The sequence below is a fragment of the Rhincodon typus genome, chromosome 2 (genome assembly GCF_021869965.1).
Source record: "Rhincodon typus isolate 14 chromosome 2, sRhiTyp1.1, whole genome shotgun sequence".
NCBI lineage: Eukaryota > Metazoa > Chordata > Chondrichthyes > Orectolobiformes > Rhincodontidae > Rhincodon > Rhincodon typus.
In genome coordinates this window covers 55,052,388-55,071,844 of record NC_063333.1, presented here as the reverse complement: position 1 = coordinate 55,071,844, position 19,457 = coordinate 55,052,388, and the positions used below count along the sequence as shown (strand labels likewise).

Below are 19,457 nucleotides of genomic sequence, written 5' to 3'. Positions count from 1 at the left end.
TGTGTTCAAAAAGCTATTTGATTTAGCTCCATCCCTCTCTCTCTAGCTCTCCCTCCCCTGTGATTGTCCACATTGCCCCTAGTGGAATTGAATTGGGAAAACATGGTTAATTTACTGGTGATGTTTAATAGGTTGGAAAAATGCCACCCATTTTGGTGATTGGGGGAAAATTAATTTGTGTGTAACTGCACTTTTGGACATAATAAAAAAAGAGAAAAGCTACTTGGTCAGTTAGAAAACATGGATGATTTACATGGTGGTTAATAAATGAAAACAATACTCTGGGCAATTTGGTGATTGGGAAAAGGAATCGCACAGTTATGTGTGAGAGCACTTTTTGATGCAAAATAAAGCTACTTGGAAGGCTCTCGTGGCACAGTGGTAGTGTTCCTACACTTTGAACCAGGAGACCTGGATTCAAGGCCCACCTGCTAAAAAATGTGTCAGAACATCTCCAAAGGATGATTAGAATAATTAGGATGATTAGGAAAATATAAGAATAGGTACTTGATTGAGGTACCTGAAGATTGGCAGAACCTCTGATATCATGACTGACCATACCTCATGCTTATGAGAAGAAGTGAGAATTTTCAAAATTTTGCTGAATTGTTTGTGAATTACTCTACTTCTGATTTTCTTGGTTCTTCTTAGATGGTTTCTACAAGAAGCTGTGTTGCAGTTGCTGGATGGCCAACAAGTTTCAGTTTATCCATTGACCAAAGATAAAGATTAATGCATGAGCACAATTGTATTCTTCAAGATGCGATTCAATTACTGATGTTATTTCAAACAAAATAATTTTTAAAAGTAATTTGGAGCTTAAGCTCACACGGTTTTTCAAAAGTTGGTAACTCCAACGATTTCAGTTAAAGAGAAAACGTCAAACAACTGTGGATGCTGTAAACCAGAAACAAGAACAGACATTACTGGAAAACTCGGCAGGTTTGGCAGTATCTGTGGAGAGACAGCAGAGTTAACGTTCTGAACTGAAGAAAGTTCTCTGGACCCAAAACGTTAACTCTCCTTTTTCTCCACAGATGCTGCTGGACCTGTTGAGCTTTTCCAGCAACAGCTGTTTCCATTTTAGTTAAACAATTGCTACAAACTGTTTTCAGGCCAACTTGATGTAAGGAGAGAATTTGTTTGTATTCTCAAACCATATAAAGACATGCACCTAGGAATAAATGATAATTCTGGTGAAAAGCTGATGTTACTTTAATCAATAACCTTCACAATAGGTTAAACTGACCAGATTCTTATTTTTTCACAATGTATTATTAATAAAAGACTTTTAACAGTTTGTCAATATTGGATGCCAAGAATATGCTGCTTGAAAAAATGTATGTACAATGCCAATAGCAGATTACCTATCAATCAACCAGCAACTAAGGAACATATTTTTCTGCCTACAAACCATCAATCCACAAACATGTACCTTTCGGAGGAACTTGCTTGGAATGTCATTCCTGTCACTATAATGTCTTATGAGCTAAATCCTCAGTTTCTGAATGTAAGGGTAGCAAAAACATTTGGATATTAAATAACAAATCCAAATTTAATGGATTTTCAAGCATCAAATTAAAAAAGAGCTGCAAATGTGATAGATGATCTACACTGTATAATAAAATTGACTTAGTCTACATATATATTTTAATAACCATTCAACCTCAGGCACAAATGTTATGGAGTCTGGGAATATAACTTGAAATGTTCACTTGTGAAGATCAGTTTGGAGAACAGCACTACTGAAATATGTTAGTGTGCACTGCCAAATTAAGATGCTAACACTTAGTGAAAACACACCAAAATGTTCTATACAGCAATACAAGGTCTTATTCTTGTGAAAGAGATGTCTCTGTATATCAACTTGAGCAGTATCCAAGTGGTCGTGGTTTCAACCAAAAGATTTTTATTAAATGTTTATGAATGCAGTTGAACTAGTTAATCAATTTCATCATTTAAAAATAATTCTCAGGATGTCAGCACCATTATTGTTCAGCATTTCTAGTTGCTTGCAGATAAGGATGGATGTGCTACTGGAACCACAGAGGCAGTCCTGCTTGTGTTTGTGTTCCCACAACAGTGTTAGATAGTATTATCATCAAGATCTGATTGGCTGAATGTTCTTGGAGAGAATCAAATCCTACCACTGAGGCAGAAAGCAGGAGACGATCCAGTACTATTTTATAGCAGGAGTTAACAGTATGCCCCTACAGAACTGCTGCCCCAGTCAGAGGGCTAGCACCTCAGCAGCAGTTGCAGTTCATCAATAGCAGTGGACACTGCTGAGCCTGCCAGACAAAGGACAAAATGGCTCCCTGATGAGGTGCCCTTGGAAATGAGGTAAATTTTGCTAGTGATATTTGTTCTCTGTACAGAGGATTCATCAGTATCAACCTGAAATTGATGCGCTTTATTACTCAGAACTGAAGATCTGCAGTCTTTTTTTTTTTGCTGAAGCAAACTGGAGTAGGTAAACAGGCCTTTCAATCCGGCATTAATTTTATAGGGCTGGAAATTGTACAGCAGCAGTAGACAGTGGAAATTGGTCACGTGTGATGTCAACATACCCTGCTGTGTTCATCCAGCTCTACACCTTGTTATACCAGACTCAACCTTAGTTAACAGAGAGCCAACATTGAAATCTCGATCAAAGGTATAGTGAGCATGCACCAGGTGACGTGGGAAAAGAAAGGAGGACACTCCTTTTAACTGGTTGAGTATAAAATGGCCAGTGTTAGTTTACTGCCTATTTTACATCACTGGTGATTTTCATTTCGTTGATTGGAATAAATAAATAAATTCCAGGATAAAGAAGTAGCAGAACTGAAGGACTCCAGTTTCAATACATTGTTCAATTGTCAAGATCAAGGAACACTTCTATATCTGCATACATTTTTGAAAATGGCCAGTGCTCCAGTGCTTTTCCTATGGAATAGCACACAAGGTACCTAGGTACATACTTTTAGGAATAAATTAGAAAAAAAATGTATTCCTAAAATTTTGTACCTAGGTACTGGAACCTAAGATGGCACAAAGGACTTAAATGCTGAACTTCTTTAATTTTGTTTTTTTAAAATTTATTTCTAAGATCCTGTACTAAGGTTCTTTTGTACCTAAGATGGCACCATAGGTGGTGACTTTATTGTCCCATGAGTGCAGTGAAAAGTTTACAAACATAATTCTTATTCCTATTTAGATAATAAATTGAGGAAAGGGGGGAATGAAAATTGTGCACTTGGATTGAGAGGAAGCCATTGGATGTGGTTTATTAGGACTTTCAGAAGGCTTTCTACAAAGTCCCAACTAAGAGATTAATGTGTAAAATTAAAGTACATGGTGTTGGGAGTAGTGTATTAAGATGGACAGAAAACTAGTTGGCAAACAAGAAACAATGAGTAGGAATAAATGGGTCTTTTTCCAAATGGCAGGTAGTGACTAGTGGGGTATCTCATGGATCAATGCTAAGACCCCAGCTATACACAATATATATTAATGAGTTGGATGATAGAACTAAATGTAATATCTCCAAATTTGCAGATGACACCAAGCTTGGTGGGAGGGGGAAGCTGTGAGGAGGATGTAGAGATGTTTCAGGCAACTTCCACGTGCCAAATGTAGTATAATGTGGATAAATGTGAGCTTTGGTAGCAAAAACGGGAAGGCAGATTATTGTCAAATTGCACATTCCCCATCTCAATTTATATCCAATGAAACCTGGGCATCAGTCACTGAAGGTAAGCCTACAGCTGCATAAAGTAGGCAAATTGTATGTTGACCATCATAGCAAGAGAATTCAAGTACAGGTGCAGGGCTGGTGTGCTGCAATTGTACAGGACCTTGGTGAGATCGGACCTGGAATATTGTGTGCAAGTTTTATGTCCTTATCTGAGGAAGAATGTTCTTGCTCTAAAGGGAGTGTAATGAAGGTTCACCAGATTGATTTCTTGGATGGTGGGACTGATCATGAGGAGAGATTCAATTAAGATCATAATTGCTGGAGATTGGAAGAATGAGGGACGTTCTCTTAGAAAGATGTAAAAATCTCACAGGACTAGACAGGGTAGATGCAAGAAGAATGTGTCCTTTGGTGGGGGGGGATGGGGGAGTCCAGAATCAGGGATACCGGGTAAATCATTTATGTCTGACATGAGAAATTTCTTCATCCAGAGAGTAGTGAACTTATGGAATTCTGTTCCACAGAAAGTATTTGAGGCCAAAACATTATGTTGTCAAGTAGTTTTTGGATCTAGCACTTAGAGTTAAAGGGATCAAATGATATGGGGGTAAAGCAGGAACAGGATGTTCAGTTGGATGATCAGCCATAGTCATAATGAATATTTAAGCAGGCTGTAAAGAGCTAAATGGACTACTTCTGCTCCTACTTTCTCTGTTTCAGTGTAACTAGGTGAAGTTGTGGACAATGCAAATATTATTTAAAAGAAATTCTATTGTCTCAAATTAGTAAACACCATTGATTATTAAATAATGAATGCTTGTATTTTGTAGGCTATAGACTAATTATACATGATGCTAAGCAACAAGTCATCTTTGGCTTGCAGCAATGTTTAAATTTGTGTAACTGATAGTCCCAATCTCTAAAATTTGAAGATTATTGACTCAGTAATTATACTTAAGCACAAATCAATAAGCAGACAGATATGTTTATTAAAGGAATATGTACACCTTTATCATAAAGATACAACCCCCCCCCCCCCGCCCCAAATATCACTGCGGGTAAAAGGATTGGCTAGCAGTTGTTAAGTTTACAGCATACTTCTGAACACAAAGGTAACACTGTCAAAAGTTAGGCTTAAAATAAAGATCCACTGGAGAAAATTAGATTTTACTGTGTAATTATGAAAACATGGCAATGGAAACCTCAAACTCACCAGAAAGAAATTTATGTCAAGAATACTGGCTAACATTTTAGATGCAGAAACAAGAAAAAAGATCTTTAGTAGCTACAGGCTTGTTCGGTTAGCTGAAGTTGTGTTCCATTTAGCACCATTTTCAAATCAATTCTGGTGACTGGGTTAAGCCACTTCAAGGCCGAGAAGCAGCTTTGCATCGCTTTCATCTATTACCATCTCATTAGCCCTTAAAAGGCCAGTAATACGTATTTTAACCAAAAAGTTAATATTTACATTAATTGTGCAGTAATTTATTGAGGGGTGGGGAAAGAAATCACAGAAAATGGGTGCAGCATGAATTTAAGAAGCAAGACTAAGATTAAGAAAAAAAATTTACTTAGTAAAAAAATCATAATTAAAATATACGGCAATATTCAGGGATCCCTGAGATTTTTTTTAAAAATGGAGATTTTGTCTTGTGAAAATGTACATTTTTGTGCTGTAGACTTTTTTAAATTGGTGAAAAATACTAAATATAATAACCTGGCACAACCATAAGATACTGCCCAGAACTTAGTTCTGTTCTTTAACTATTGAACTCATTCTATTTCCTTGAGATCAGTGACTCTGTCGCTTGTTGCAAGATAATGGTCCTCTATTCTGCTGACTGCATACTGGGATGTGGATAATTTAATGTTTTTTTTAAAAAAATGGATTCTCAAATGCGTCACTTTAGTAGCTTTGTAATTAATTAGAAAGCTAACATTGTTTACTGTTAACCAGATTATCATTAAAAATGTACATTAAACAAAATTAATTTTGCAGTCCTGTGCATAATGAATACCATATAAATTTCAAATCTGTAAGGCACCAATAGAGTAACATCTATCACTGTCCATTGTGCAGTAATTTTCCTGAACAAGTTCACCTTATTCTGGGAAATTTACACATTTGATTCTGATCACAGAAATACTCAAACATAAAAAATACATTACAAATACAATACAATTATTCAAAAAAGTGAAATCAATCAAGTTTAAGAAAAGGTCGAAGAAATTAACCTTTGATTTGTATAATTAATTCATACATGCTTAAAAAGGAATGTAGCAAATAATTCTAGTTAGCAAAACAAAACCCAAATGTGTGTTATTTGTAACTATAGCTTGCTGTAATATTTTAGGGAACAGATATTTTTAGGAATCAAACTAAATGTCAAAGTGCATTATTCACAAGAACTGCACACTTTAATTTTATTGCTGACAGTACAATGGCTTAAAGGATCAATCTACATCTACTTCCTTCTACCCCCCCACCCCCTGCCACCAATTGTGCAAATAGATTGGATATTCCCAATAATGCTCTACCAGTCATGTTTTGTGAAATAAGTATCAGCTCTGTATTGAAGGAAAGTGTTTCAATTATCACCATCCCTTATTGCCTTCTGCTTGGTTTTACTTTGAACATTGTTCACATACTGTATCAGAAGCATGGCACAACAGTGCTTGGCATTTAGGCATTAAACCATTTCTATTCAAACATCTGTAGTGAAACCGAGGCTCACAAAACAACTGTTTTGCCAGAGTCGTCCGTTATTTAAAAGACTCTTTAAAATGTAGTGTGTATTCCCATCTCATAAATCAATAGATAAACTCTCCTGGAATTTCCTGTAAGGTGTTAAATGGCTCCTCAAATTTGAAGCGTTTGGAGATGGCTTTTTGGTCAGTTTTTATGTTTTCTTTCTCAGACTGTCTGCACTGTCCCAATGTGTACGATGCCATGACAATGAGCTCCTCCGTTTCTTGGCTTTGCACTTCTGATTCTTCCAAAGCTGTAGATTCAAGTGCGTTGGTTGAAGCTTCAGTGACAAATTCTGTTTCATCACATTCATATGCCAACCATGGATGCCTGAGGCACTCCTCAGCTAAAGCTCGCTCTCTGCCAAGAATAGCAGATAACATAAATAGTGGTGGAAAAATCAAAACTGTTTGCAATTTAAATTATACTATAAAAGCAATGCATGTGTAAATTTAGGTACACAGTATGAGAAAATGTAGTAACATGAATCAATATCTGTTGATGGATGCAAATTAGACTCCGAATGGATTAGGAATGAACCATCCCAAGGGGTTGGGATCATTTGGATTTGAGCAAAAGGAACCTCAATCTTGAATGGTGCTAAAACTTACTATAAACATTAGCAATCCGTGAAGATGACTTGAGGAGGAGGATAGGGTGACAGATAGACAACAGATGCAAAATAACGAGTGAGAGGGTTCACTCAGTGGAATGGTATGTGGACATACAGAGACCAACCAATTCAAGTACATGATTTCCTGAACAAGAGAGCAGCTTTATAAAACCACAATAAAAGTCAATAGCTTTTTATGTTTAATTTTGTAACTCTTTATAATAAAAGTAATAAATCTGTATAAAATTAGTTAGGCTACTGTAAGATAAGTGTACACTTTACAGCTTTATAGAATAGGCTATTAATGCTTTGAGGGAATGGAGCACAGATTAATCAGAATGAGTCTAAAGATACGCTGTAAATTATTGGGATTATTTCCAGTGGAGCAGAGAAGCTTGAGCAAAGAGTTAATAGTGGAGAGAGTTCTTGCTTGGGTGGATTCTCTTTTATTTATTCCTGGTACAAGAGCATTGCTGCTAAGGCCAGCATTTGTGGGAAGCCAAAGGGATAAACCTGTAAACAAAAAACAGTAATACTTGGAAATGAAAGTACTGGTCATATTGGGAGATCCATTTTGAAGTATACAAGTTGGACCAGTACGTGTCATTTGCAGGTTTTACTGGTTTTTCCATTTGAGAAGGGGGTTATGAATCACTGTCCTAAACTGTATTCAGTCAGTCTGGTATTGGTACACCCATTGTGCACTGAGATAAAGGAGATTCAAGTTTTCAACAAACGACAATGAGGTGATTTGCCGTGGTCCATGAGGAGGCACAAGCATTTCTCCTTGTTAGGGAGCGACTAGTGTTTTTATACATTGTTTAAGGGACATGATTCCGCATTAAACATGGGGATAGCAAGGAAACAAATTATACAGCTGGTACAGAGATTGAACATATGCACCTCACTCAGTTGATAAAATAACTGACCCACCCACCAACTGATTCAGTGACGGTGATGGAACAGCAAGGATTGCTCTCATGTAATTCCTTTATTATTAATGATAGCCAAAATGTCACTCGCAATAGCTTCTCTTCCTGTTCCCGCACTGTTACCTCTGGCATACCCCAGTGGTCAGTTTCCATTTCTCATCTGCCATTCTGCTCCTCCTCAACATTTAAAGTTGATTCATTTTCAAATAGACACTGACTAGACTCAGCTCTACCTCATCACCTTTCCTGACTCACCACTGTTGCTAAATTAGCAGCCTGCTTACCCAATATCCAATACTGGATGAGCAGACAATTTTTCCAATTAAATACTGAAGCTATTGCTTTTGCTCTTCACTTCAAACTTTGGACTCTCATGACTGACTCTAACCTATACCTTGAATGTTGACTGAGACTGAGATTAATATTAAGCCAGTCTGTCTGCAAACTTTATGTCACATTTGAATGCGAGATTAGCTTCTGACTTCATATTCCAGCTATCACCAAGATGCCTATTTCCAGCTCTAACTTCATCTGATTTGTCTTATCTTAGCTCAGCTGAAACGCTCATCCTGTCTTTGTTACCTCTGAACTTGACTATTCCAATGTACTGCTGGCTGGTTTCCCGCATTGTACCCATTTTAATCTTGAGGCCATCTAAAACACTCTGCCTGTGTTTAGCTTGCAGCAAACATCTTCCCCTATCCTCCCTGTGCTCGCTCAACTGCATTGGCTCCCGGTCAAGCAAAATGTTGACATTAAAATTTTAATTCCTGTTTTCAAATCCTTCCAAGCCTTCGTCCCTCCATATCTCTCCAGTCCCACTGCCGTATATCTGTGCTCTTCTATTTCTAAAGAGGATAATGCATTTTCAATGATAACTGCTGCACCATTGGTAGTGATACCTTCAGTTACCTCGACCCAAGGTTCTGAAAATCCTCACCCACCCTTCTCTGCTTCTTTAAAATCTACCTCATTATCCAAATATTTGGACATTTAACCTAATATCTCCTTAAGACTTGTGCCAATTTAAATCCTTTGGTATGTCGGAAATTAATGCTTTGTGTGTTTTGGCTTTAACCTTAAATAAAAGGGTGATGATTATCAAGGGTATAGATTAATGTTTCAAACTGTGCTTCTGTGCAAGTCCAAATGCTCAATACGTCAATGTAAATACAGAAGCTAATCTGGCTGCAATCCATCGAAGAAAGAAGTTAGTAAGAATTAAAAAGGAGTTCAGTAAACCAAAACATTGGTCCCAGAAATCAAAATGTAGCCTTCAGGGGAAAAGAAAGTATTTTGACTCTCAGGATATATAAAGTTAATTTGTTATTATTTAATAATAATGAAGGTAACAAATGAATCATTCCAACACAATGTGGAGCCACAATATACCAAAACTGAATGCCTAGAAACACCACTTAGAAAATACAAGTCTCAAATGATGTGAGAAAGAAAAATATCAGAACAGATATTGTGACAGAACAACTACTGATAAATAAGATGTATGGAAATGCAGTCCTGTTGGATACTATCCAATAAGCTAAATAAACTAATGAAAAAAACAAAAATCAGAAACTTACTCAGGCTCCTTAACAAGCAATGTCTTGATGAAGTCTATGGCCTGTTTGGAGATATTCTCAAAATCGTCTTCTGTAAAGCTGAGATTTAACTGGGAAATGTTGAGGAAAGTTTCTTGTTTGCCGTCTCCCAGGAAAGGAGAAATGCCTGTTAGCATCACATACGCAAGGACACCTATACTCCTAAACACAGGAAAGTCATTCTGAGAAGCAGTTCCAGCCAATTCAATTATAACAATCATTTTAAACGGTTACACCAGAGATTAACTTACCACATATCTGTTGCTGTGCTGATTGGCTCATAATTTAAAATTTCAGGAGCTGAAAAAGAAGAAATAAATGCATTTTTGGAGATGAATTTATTGCATGTCATTAAAAGCCAGGGTGCACTGCACGTCCCAATGAACTCAGAGTCATATAGCATAGAAACAGGCCCTTCAGGCCACCATGTCTATTCAACCAAACTACACTGGCATTACTATGCCCTGGCATTTTAAGTGCTCACCCAGATACTTCTTAAATGTGAGAGTACCTTCCTCCACCACCCTCTCAGGCAGCACATTCCATATTTCTACCACCCTCTGGGTAAACAAAAAACAAACTTTTTTTTTCCCTCAGGTCTCCTTTAAACGATTTGCTCCTCACCTTAAATCTAAGTGTCTAAGACCAGAGGGCATAAGTTTACGTGGAACAGCTTCTCACAATGTACTCTATCTATATCTTCCATAATTGTATACCTCCTCAGCCTCCTCTGTTCCAAGGAAAACAAACCATGTCTATTCTGTCTATCCTCTTAACTAAGACTTTTCATCCCAGGCAACATCCTGGTGAATGTCTTGTGTGCCCTCTCCAGTGCAATCATGCTCTTCTGATAGTATGGCAACCAGAACTGCACACAGTATTCCATCTGTGGCTTAACCAATGTTTTATAAAGTTGTAACAAGACTTCCCTGCTCTTAAATTCTTCGCCCAGGCTAATGAAGGCAAGCATCCTGTATGCCTTCACCACCCTGTCTGCCAGTACTGATAGCTTCAGGGATCTATGTACTTGTACACCAAGGTCACTTTGTTCCTCAGTACTCCCCAAGGACCTACCATTCATTTTGTATATCCTTCCCTTATTAGAATTCCCAAAATGCATCACATCCCACTTATCAGGATTAAATTCCATCTGCCACTGCTCTTCTGAGTCCAATTTACCAACTGATCAATATCAGATTGTAGCCTGAGACCATCCTCCTCCTTATCAACACCACCCAAATTTTTGTGTTACTATTGATACCTTCTATGTTCACATCCAAGTTATTAATCTACATTACAAACAGAAAGGATCCCAGCACCAGTCCTTGTGGTAGACTGCTGGTCACAGGCTTCCAATTACAAAAAAAAAATCCTTTTCCACTACACTTTGCCTCCATTTTGTAAGCCAATTTTAGATCCAGTTTGCCAATTTGTCTTAGATTCCATGGGTCCTTACCTTTTGGATCAGCTTTCCATATGGGACCTTGTCAATGTCCTTAATGAAGTCCACGTGAACCACATCAACTGTACTACTCTCATCAATGTATTTAGTCACATTTTTAAAAAAGTTCAATTAAACTAATCAGACAGGATCGCTCCCTAACAAATCTATGCAGACTATTCCTGATCAATCCCTGCCTTTCCAAGTATTGATTAATCCTGTTCCTCAATTTTTTTCCAATAATTTCCCTACCGTTGACATCAAATTAACTGGTCTGTGGTCACCTGGCCTATCTGTGTTGCCCTTCTTGAAGGAAGGAACCTCATTAGCTATCCTCCAGCCACCTAGTACTTCACTTGTGGCCAGTGGAATATCAAATATCTCTGAAGTTCTGAAGAACTAGTTCTGAAGGGTCATTGAACCTGAAACGTTAACTCTGCTTTCTCTCCACAGATGCTGCCAGACCTGCTAAGTTTTTCCAGCATCCATGGTTCTTTCATTTTTTAAAAATTAAGTATCACCACCAGGGCTCCAGAAATTTCCTCCATGCTTCCCAAAGCAGCCGGAGATATATCTCATCAGGCCCTGGGGATTTATGCACCTTTATGCCTATTCAAATGTCCAGTACTTCCTCCCTTATTAATCTTAACATGCTCTGGAACCTTGCCATCCCAACTGAAATCTCCGGCTACAATGTCTTTCTTCTGTAAGAATATAGATGATAAGCATTCATTTAAGACCTCACCCACGTTCACTGGTTCCATACACAGGTTGCCCCTTCAACCTCACATAGATTCCACTCTTTCCCTGGTAATCCTCTTACTCTTAATATACTTACAGAAAGATTTGCGGTTCTCCCTAATCCTATCTGCCTTAGATATTTTGTGGCCCTTCTTTGCCTCCTAATTCCTTTTTTAAGCAACCCCCTACGCTCTTTAAACTTTTGAAGAATCTTCCCTGTTTTTAACACTCTGTACCTGACATGTTTCCTTCTTCTTTATCAAACTCTCAATATCCCTTGACTGTCCTTGCCCTTCACTCTTAGAGGAACTTGCTGGACCTGAACTTTCACTATACTTTTAGAATACTCCCACTTTCGAAATGTCGACGTAGCTGCAAGTAGTTGCTCCCAGTCTGTGTTTGTTACATCCTGTCTAATGACACTGAAAGTGGCCTACCCCCAGTTTTGACCCTTAACTTCTGCACTATTGTTATTCGTTTCCATAATGACTTTGTAAATTTACAGAGTTATGGTCACTATCCCCAAAATGCTCACCCACTGAACCTTCAACCACCTGGATTCCCAAGGATTAAGTCATGCATTGCCCCATCTCTAGTAGGACTATCTACATACTGCACAAAAACTCTCTTGGGTGCATTTTAAGAATTCTACCCCATCTAATATTTTCACACCAAGGTGATCCCAATTAACGTTAGCAAAGTTGAAATCCCCTATAACTATAACCCTGTTTCTCAGGCACCTTTCTGTGATTTGCCTACATAATTGCTCCTCTATCTCCCTCTGACTTTTGTGAGGCCTGTTTTATAATCCCAGCAAACCAACTGCCTTTTTTTTCCATTTCTAAGCTCTACCCAGATGACCTCTTTTGTAAAGCTCTCTAGCACGGCCCGGTGGCTCAGTGGTTAGCATTTCTGCTCACAGTGCCAGAGACACAGGTTTGATTCCATCCTCTGGCGACTATCTGTGTGGAGTTTGCACATTCTCCCCGTGTCTGCGTGGGTTTCCTCCCACTGTCCAAACATGTGCAGGTTAGGTGGCCTTAGATTGTACATGGAAAATGCAGGGTGACAGGGCTAGGGCGGAGGGGTGGGATGCACTTTGAAGGGTCGGTGTGGACTCAATGGGCCGAAAGGCCTGCTCCCACACAGTAGGGATTCTATGAATATCCTCACTCATTTCCTGAGCAATAACACAATTCCCCACCTCTCATACATCACACCTGAAACGTCTTTACCATGGAATGTTGAGCTTCCATTCCTGCCCTTCCTTCATGCATGTCAATCAATGATTACAACAATATCATATTCCCACATGCTGATCAATGTTCTAAGCTTATCCTCCTTACCAACCATGCTTCTTGCATTAAAATAGATACAATTTAGCTTTCTGGACCTCCCAAGTGTCTTATCCTACTCGTGTCTCCTTCACCTAGCATTCCTTCTTTATTTGATTGGACTTTGCTCCTGATTTCACATCTACTTTGTGCCCCGTTCTCCTGCTAACTTAGTTTACATCATCAACAACATAAGCAACCCTCCCACTCCCACTCCCACTCCTCCAGCAAGTATATTGACCCATTTCAGTTCAAATGCAATGTGTTCGGCTTATACAGGCCCCACCCATCCCAGAATTTGTTCCAATCATCCAATCATCCTCCTTTTAGTCATATATTCATCTGACCTACCTTCTTATTCCTAAACTATGTAGGGCATGGCACTGGAAGTAATCAGAAATTACGATGTTGTAAGTCTTCCTCTTTAATCTACTGACTCTCAATTCTTGTTGCAGGAAATCATTTTCTTTTTCCATCCGTGTCATTGGTACTAACATGTACCACGACTGCTGGCTGTTCACCCTCCCCCTTTCAGAATGTCTTGCAGCTGCTCCGAGACATTCCTGACCCTGGCACCAGGAAGGCAACACACCATTTGAGAATCTTGCTGCCACAGAACCGCCAGTCAGTTCCCCATGCAATCAAGTCCCCAGTCACTGAAGTTCTCCCAGTCTTTTGCCAGCCTTTCTGTGCAGCAGGGCCAACCGTGGTGCCATTAACATGGCTGTTGCTGCTTTTCTCTCAGACAGCCCACCCCAAAAACACAGTATATCTGTTTCAGAGGGGGACGAACTTCATTCTGTATTCCACAGAAACTAATATTAGTCAAAATGAAGCAACAGGAAAATGTCTACACATGAAGCAAGTCAGTCAAAGTGAAGAGAACCCACAGTTTGGGATTTCCCACAAGCAGTGGAGTTTTAAGCAGGTACATCCCAACTGACAGCTGGCAGTTGGAACATAATAGGGAGAAATGCAAGGTTATGCATTTGGCAGGAGGAATAGAGGAGCTGAATATTATTTAAGTGGGGAAAAATTGCTGAAAGCTGCAGACCAAAAGGGATTTGGGAATCCTCATTCATGCATCACAAAAAGCTAGTATCCAAATTCAAAGGGTAATCAAAGACAAAGTGGAACATTGGCCTTTATTTCAAAGGGAATGGAGTATAAATATAGGAAGGTTTTGCTAAAACTATACAAAGCATTTATCAGATCACAGCAGGAATACTGTTTTGGACCCTTTACCCAAGGATGGATATGCTGGAATTGGAGGCAACCAAAGAAGGTTCACTCAGCTGATACCACGTATGGACGGGATGTTTTATGAGAAGTTGATAGATTGGGCTTGTATTTGTTGAATGTAGTGGGAGAGCCTAGCACCAGAGGGCATCATCTCAGATGAAGGGGTCACGCATTTACGACAGGGATGAGGAGGAATTTCTTCTCTCCAAGGATTGTGAATCTGTGGAATTCCTCCTCTCAGAGGGCTGTTGAACCTGGGTCATTAAGGATGTTCAAGGCTGGGATTGACAGTTTTTTTTTTAAAATCAGTAAGGGGTCAAGGCATACTTGGAAAAGGCAGGAAAGTGGAGTTGAACATCATCAATCAGCCAAGATCTCATTGAATGGCAGAGCAGACTTGATAGGCTGAATGGTTTTGACACCTTATGGTCTTTAGTCAAATAGGGAGCCAGTTATCGATGGGCATAGTGGTAGGTAAGTTCATTCTGGAAACAAAGGTCAATTGGTAACAAAGTAAGGGACACACAATCCTGATGAAAGGAAATTTGATGTCAGTGGAAGTGGGGATTGCTTGGGGCTGGGAAGGTTGGCAGTGGATGGTGAGCAGGAGACGTGGAGGTTGGCAATCAAAGTGGGAAGCGGTTTGGCTGGACATCTATCATGGACTTGCTGTGATTTTTCTATTTGTTAAAAACAAACGTATATTCCAGATAACTGCAGCACAATATTGCTGTCTCCAGGTCTGGTGTACAGTATTAAGGGTGTGACTTATGAAGTATGATCACATTGAAAAGATTTCACTGAAACTAAACCAGATTGCACATCGGGAATGTGTTCCAATGTTGAGAATAGACCAGTTGGTGGTATAGCTGGAGCGAACACAATTTTGAAGGAAATTTTAGAAGAGTAGAATGGAACACAGAAATCATCAATTTGTGGTAATTAGCAAACCACAACATTCACAATTCTGGTATATTGAAAGAAGAATCAATCCTGCTTAAATAGGCTGGTCTTTTATTCCAGTGACAATTAAATATAAAAAATGAGTTAAACAAATGGAAGTTTAACCAAAGTAGTGCTACTAACTCAAAATAAAATAATATTTGTGCAAATAATGGGTTTCTGACATCTCAGTTATATCACTAATCATGCCAGGTCAAGTCAAATTTGGTGTACAGGCAATTTGTAGTTATCATTAAATTTGAATAGCATGATTTTAAGGATTTAAATCCTAGTATTGACTCTTATTTAAGCCTTTTAAATTGGCTAAGAGCCAAGCTGTGGATTGGAGTTAGTTATGCTTTCCAGGCTGGAACTGTGACTGGTCATCAAGCAGTGCTGAAAGCAGCAGAAAAAAAAAATGTATCAACTCAGACTATAACAGGACAAAGGGTTAAGCAAGTCTAAATGTATTGAACAAAGAGGAGCATAAAATGCTTCAGGAGGACATAGACTGTGAAGTCAGCAGGCATGTGTCAGATATAATTTAATGCACAGAATTGTGGAGTTATATATTTTGATAAGCAGAAGCAAAATAAGAGACAACACGGGCTAAATGGTACAACTTTAAAGGAGGTGCAGGATAGAGAAACCTGGCACAAAGGTTTGCAGACAAATCTTTTAAAGTTGAAAAGGCTGCTAAAAATCTATATGGGATCCGTGACTATTAATAGAAGAAGCATACAATTTTTTTTTTTAAATTACACTCAACTATTATTACATAAAATCTGAGGAAGGGTCACTTGACCCAAAATGTTAACTCCGATTTCTCTCCAGACCTGCTGAGCTTTGCCAGCAATTTCTGTTGTTATTTATTATTACATAACACTGTTTAAGGCTTATGATGGAGTATCATAGCTAATTGAGGGCACTACACATATTAAGAAGGATATTAAGTCAGAGAGAATACAAACGGGATGTTAACTACAGTTGGTACATTGACGAATGTCTAATTAAGTGGAGATGCTGAAGAAGCTGGCCTTATTCTTAAAGCAGAAAAGGTTGACAAGAGTTCTGACAGAGATGATCAAATCACGAATAGTCTTGTTAAAAAAAGCAACTATTTCAAATAGCACAAGTGATGGCAACTGGAGAACACATATTTAATGCAAGTAAGGGAGGAAAATGCAGAAGAGACAGTTTTAAAAAAACACAATAATTTGTTGTGAACTTGAATGCATTGCCTGAAATTGTAACGGTGGCAGATGTCATTGTAATTTTTGTTTAATACTTGAAGAGAAAATTTAATCGGGTTGCAGGACAAGAGCAGAGTAATGGGATTATTTAGATAGGCCTACCAAAGAGCAAGCAGAGGCATGATGAATTGAACCGCCTTCTTCTGTGTTGTGTTATTACGTTTCATAGAATCAGAAAAACTGTAAATATTGAACAAGTAATACTATAATGAACTACATAGTCAACAAAAATGGGGCCATTTAGATCCTGTGATCTGTACCACCAAGTCACAGTATCTTTTAGCAGACAATGTTTGCATGCATTGGTATTCTTAGGCATTTAGAGTCTTCTAAAAAAGAACTCATTTTGAGAGCTCATCCAGTTATATTGGTGACCAATGGTGCTCACAGTGAGACTTTGCAAAGTTTACAAATCCCTCTCAAGTTATAAAACTGAACAATTCTGAGTATGGGTGAAACTTAAGATAACCTACCCACATATTCAGGTGTCCCCATAATTTCTCTAAGCTCTTCATTATCATTGACTTGTCGTGAAAGGCCAAAGTCAACTATCTTTATATCTCCCAGAGGTGACACACTCGTCAGAAGGATATTTTGTGGCTGGAATGGAAAGAAAAAGCACAGGAATTAAGCAGTGATCAAAAAGAAGCTCAAATGACAAATAGTAGTTTCATTTTGCAGTTGTATTTAACTATATAATATCTATATTATACTATTACTATATTATACTATTGAGCCCGACTCATTATGATACACAATAGCCTAACAAATGCTCAACTGCAGACACCCATTATTGGACAATTTAAAGGGCAGTATGAAAAAAGGTTGACTTTTACAATGTACTACACTTACTCCCCACCTTGAAAAAAAACTCCTACATTAAAAATAAAATGGTATATTATGTATATATATACGCAGTTTCCCAGAATTCAATGACTAAGTCAACACTAACAGTACCTGAGTGTTAACAGGTTGGATTTCCATTTGTTGTTGCTGCAATCATAACTAAAATATATATAGTCAAGTTTGGCAGAGCAATTTACATGTGAAAAAAAAGTTTTATCTCAACACTCTACAGGCTTAGCAAACATACAATCATTTAACATGACATAACAAAAGGAGCAATTTCCTCCTTTTTACTTAGTTTCAATGAACCTGACTTCTTTCTCTTTCTTCCTAAGTCTTTCTTCTATTTCCATTAGCTTTGCTCAGCTACTTCAACATTACTGGCTGTGTTAAAACTGACCTTTGGCGACTAACCCCAATCAGTGGTTGGAAATGTGACATTGATTAATTTATTGAACCAAAAGATCCTGACTCATTTACCAGTAGATAACCTGCTACCGGCGGACTCCCAGTTTATTTGCAACTTCCACATTTTTTTTTCCTGACTTTCTCTTGGGTCTGTACGGGGAATTTGGACTATGAGTTTCTTCATGCTTTCATTCAACTAGATTTCCTTGTTCAAGCAGATGAGCCATGTGACATTGATGCACTCTCCAACTTTCACTAGATCATAAAATTATAGAATCCCTACAGTGTGGAAACAGGCCATTCAGTGCATAGAGTCTACACCGACCCTCCAAACAGCGACCCACTCCGTACCCTGTCCCTATAACCCTGCATTTCCCATGGCTAATCCAGCTAAGCTGCACATCTTTGGACGGTGTGATGAAACAAGAGTACCCAGAGGAAACCCACGGAGACACAGGGAGAATGTTCAACCTCCACACAGACAATCGCCCGAGGATAGATTTGAACCCAGGGCCCTGGCACTGACAGGCAGTAGTGCTAACCACTGTGCTGCCCTGGATATGTAAATGCACTCTGCTTCTTGCAATAACACCAATTACACATTGCACCTTTGCATCTGAGTGGCTCTACTCACCTTGATCTTCTGGCCACCATCAAGTGCCAAGCTTGGTGTATCTTGACTCATTTTCACTTGTCTTGTTTTTCTTTTATTTTGTTACTGACATCAAGCTTAAGAAAACTAAACTTTATTCTAATAGCATGTTTTAATGCAAACACATTTTGAACAAACCTTGTACAACCATGGGGTTATCTTGCAAGAGAAGGGAAAATTGTCTAGCCTCTATCGACAGAAAATATAGAAATTACTGCCCACCTCATCACCTAGCATATACGCTTGAAAAGATCTCTTCACAATCTGTATCCTTCCTTTCACACCAAAATTGAGATGTTTGACGAGTTTTGGTTTCAGTCTGTGGAAGTAACTACTTTTAAGAGGAAGTCAGGGAGACATTGAATAAAGTGATCTAAGTACATCATATCAAGAAAGCATGTGATGTAGCAAGTGCCTAGCCAGATAGTCAGAAGGTTGATATGTACAAGGAACAAGAATAGGCTGCTTGGCCGTTCATGCCTGCTCCACCATTCAATAAGATTATGATTGATTAATTTTAACCTCAACTCTATATTCCTGCATATCTTGAGAATGCATTAACCCTTTAGTAATCAAGAATCTACTTACTTTTGCCTTAAAATATTTAAAGATTCTGTATCTTTATGATTCTCCACTTTTGAGGCAGGAAATTCAAAAGACTCTCAACCCTCAAAGAAAAAAGTTTCCTTATCTGTCTTAAATGGGCGATCCTTATTTATAATCCATTGCCCCTAGTTCTACACATGAATTTCTCAGCTGCAAATCATTCTCTTCAATATCGTGTAAAGGAATTTACAAAAGTCAATTTTTTAGCACACGGTGGAAATGCAAAGTTGATCATTTAAATTTCTGCAGAACATTTGAAGAAGTATTTACTCTGTTTATGACATGCAGAAAAACAAAAGGTGCAACACTGGTAGCTTAATTTGTGTTCTTAGCAGAAGAATTAAGATTCACGTTACTGCTAGCATTTGAAATATTTTTCAGTCCAGCAGAACCATTTCACCTTAGCAGAAGGGCAGATCAG

The 19,457-nt window shown here is 38.4% G+C and overlaps 2 protein-coding genes across 3 annotated transcripts in view; one reads left to right on the top strand and one right to left on the bottom strand.

Annotated features, from left to right (window-relative positions):
- LOC109932708 (cytochrome c oxidase assembly factor 1 homolog) overlaps positions 1–1,937 on the top strand; it is a 15,326-nt gene extending 13,389 nt beyond the window's left edge. Inside the window, exon 5 of the mRNA XM_020531853.2 lies at positions 652–1,937. Coding sequence (XP_020387442.2) covers positions 652–733 — 82 coding nt within the window. The 3' untranslated portion in view covers positions 734–1,937. The remainder of the gene's footprint in view (positions 1–651) is intronic.
- Positions 1,938–2,232: 295 nt separating this feature from the next.
- stk17a (serine/threonine kinase 17a) overlaps positions 2,233–19,457 on the bottom strand; it is a 94,982-nt gene continuing 77,757 nt past the window's right edge. For both annotated transcript variants that reach the window (XM_020531856.2, XM_048609423.1), the window contains exons 4-7: positions 16,998–17,124; positions 9,823–9,871; positions 9,554–9,733; positions 2,233–6,788 (exon numbers count right to left, since the gene is read on the bottom strand). In XM_020531856.2, the coding sequence (XP_020387445.2) occupies positions 6,491–6,788; positions 9,554–9,733; positions 9,823–9,871; positions 16,998–17,124 (654 nt within the window). In that variant the 3' untranslated portion in view covers positions 2,233–6,490. The remainder of the gene's footprint in view (positions 6,789–9,553; positions 9,734–9,822; positions 9,872–16,997; positions 17,125–19,457) is intronic.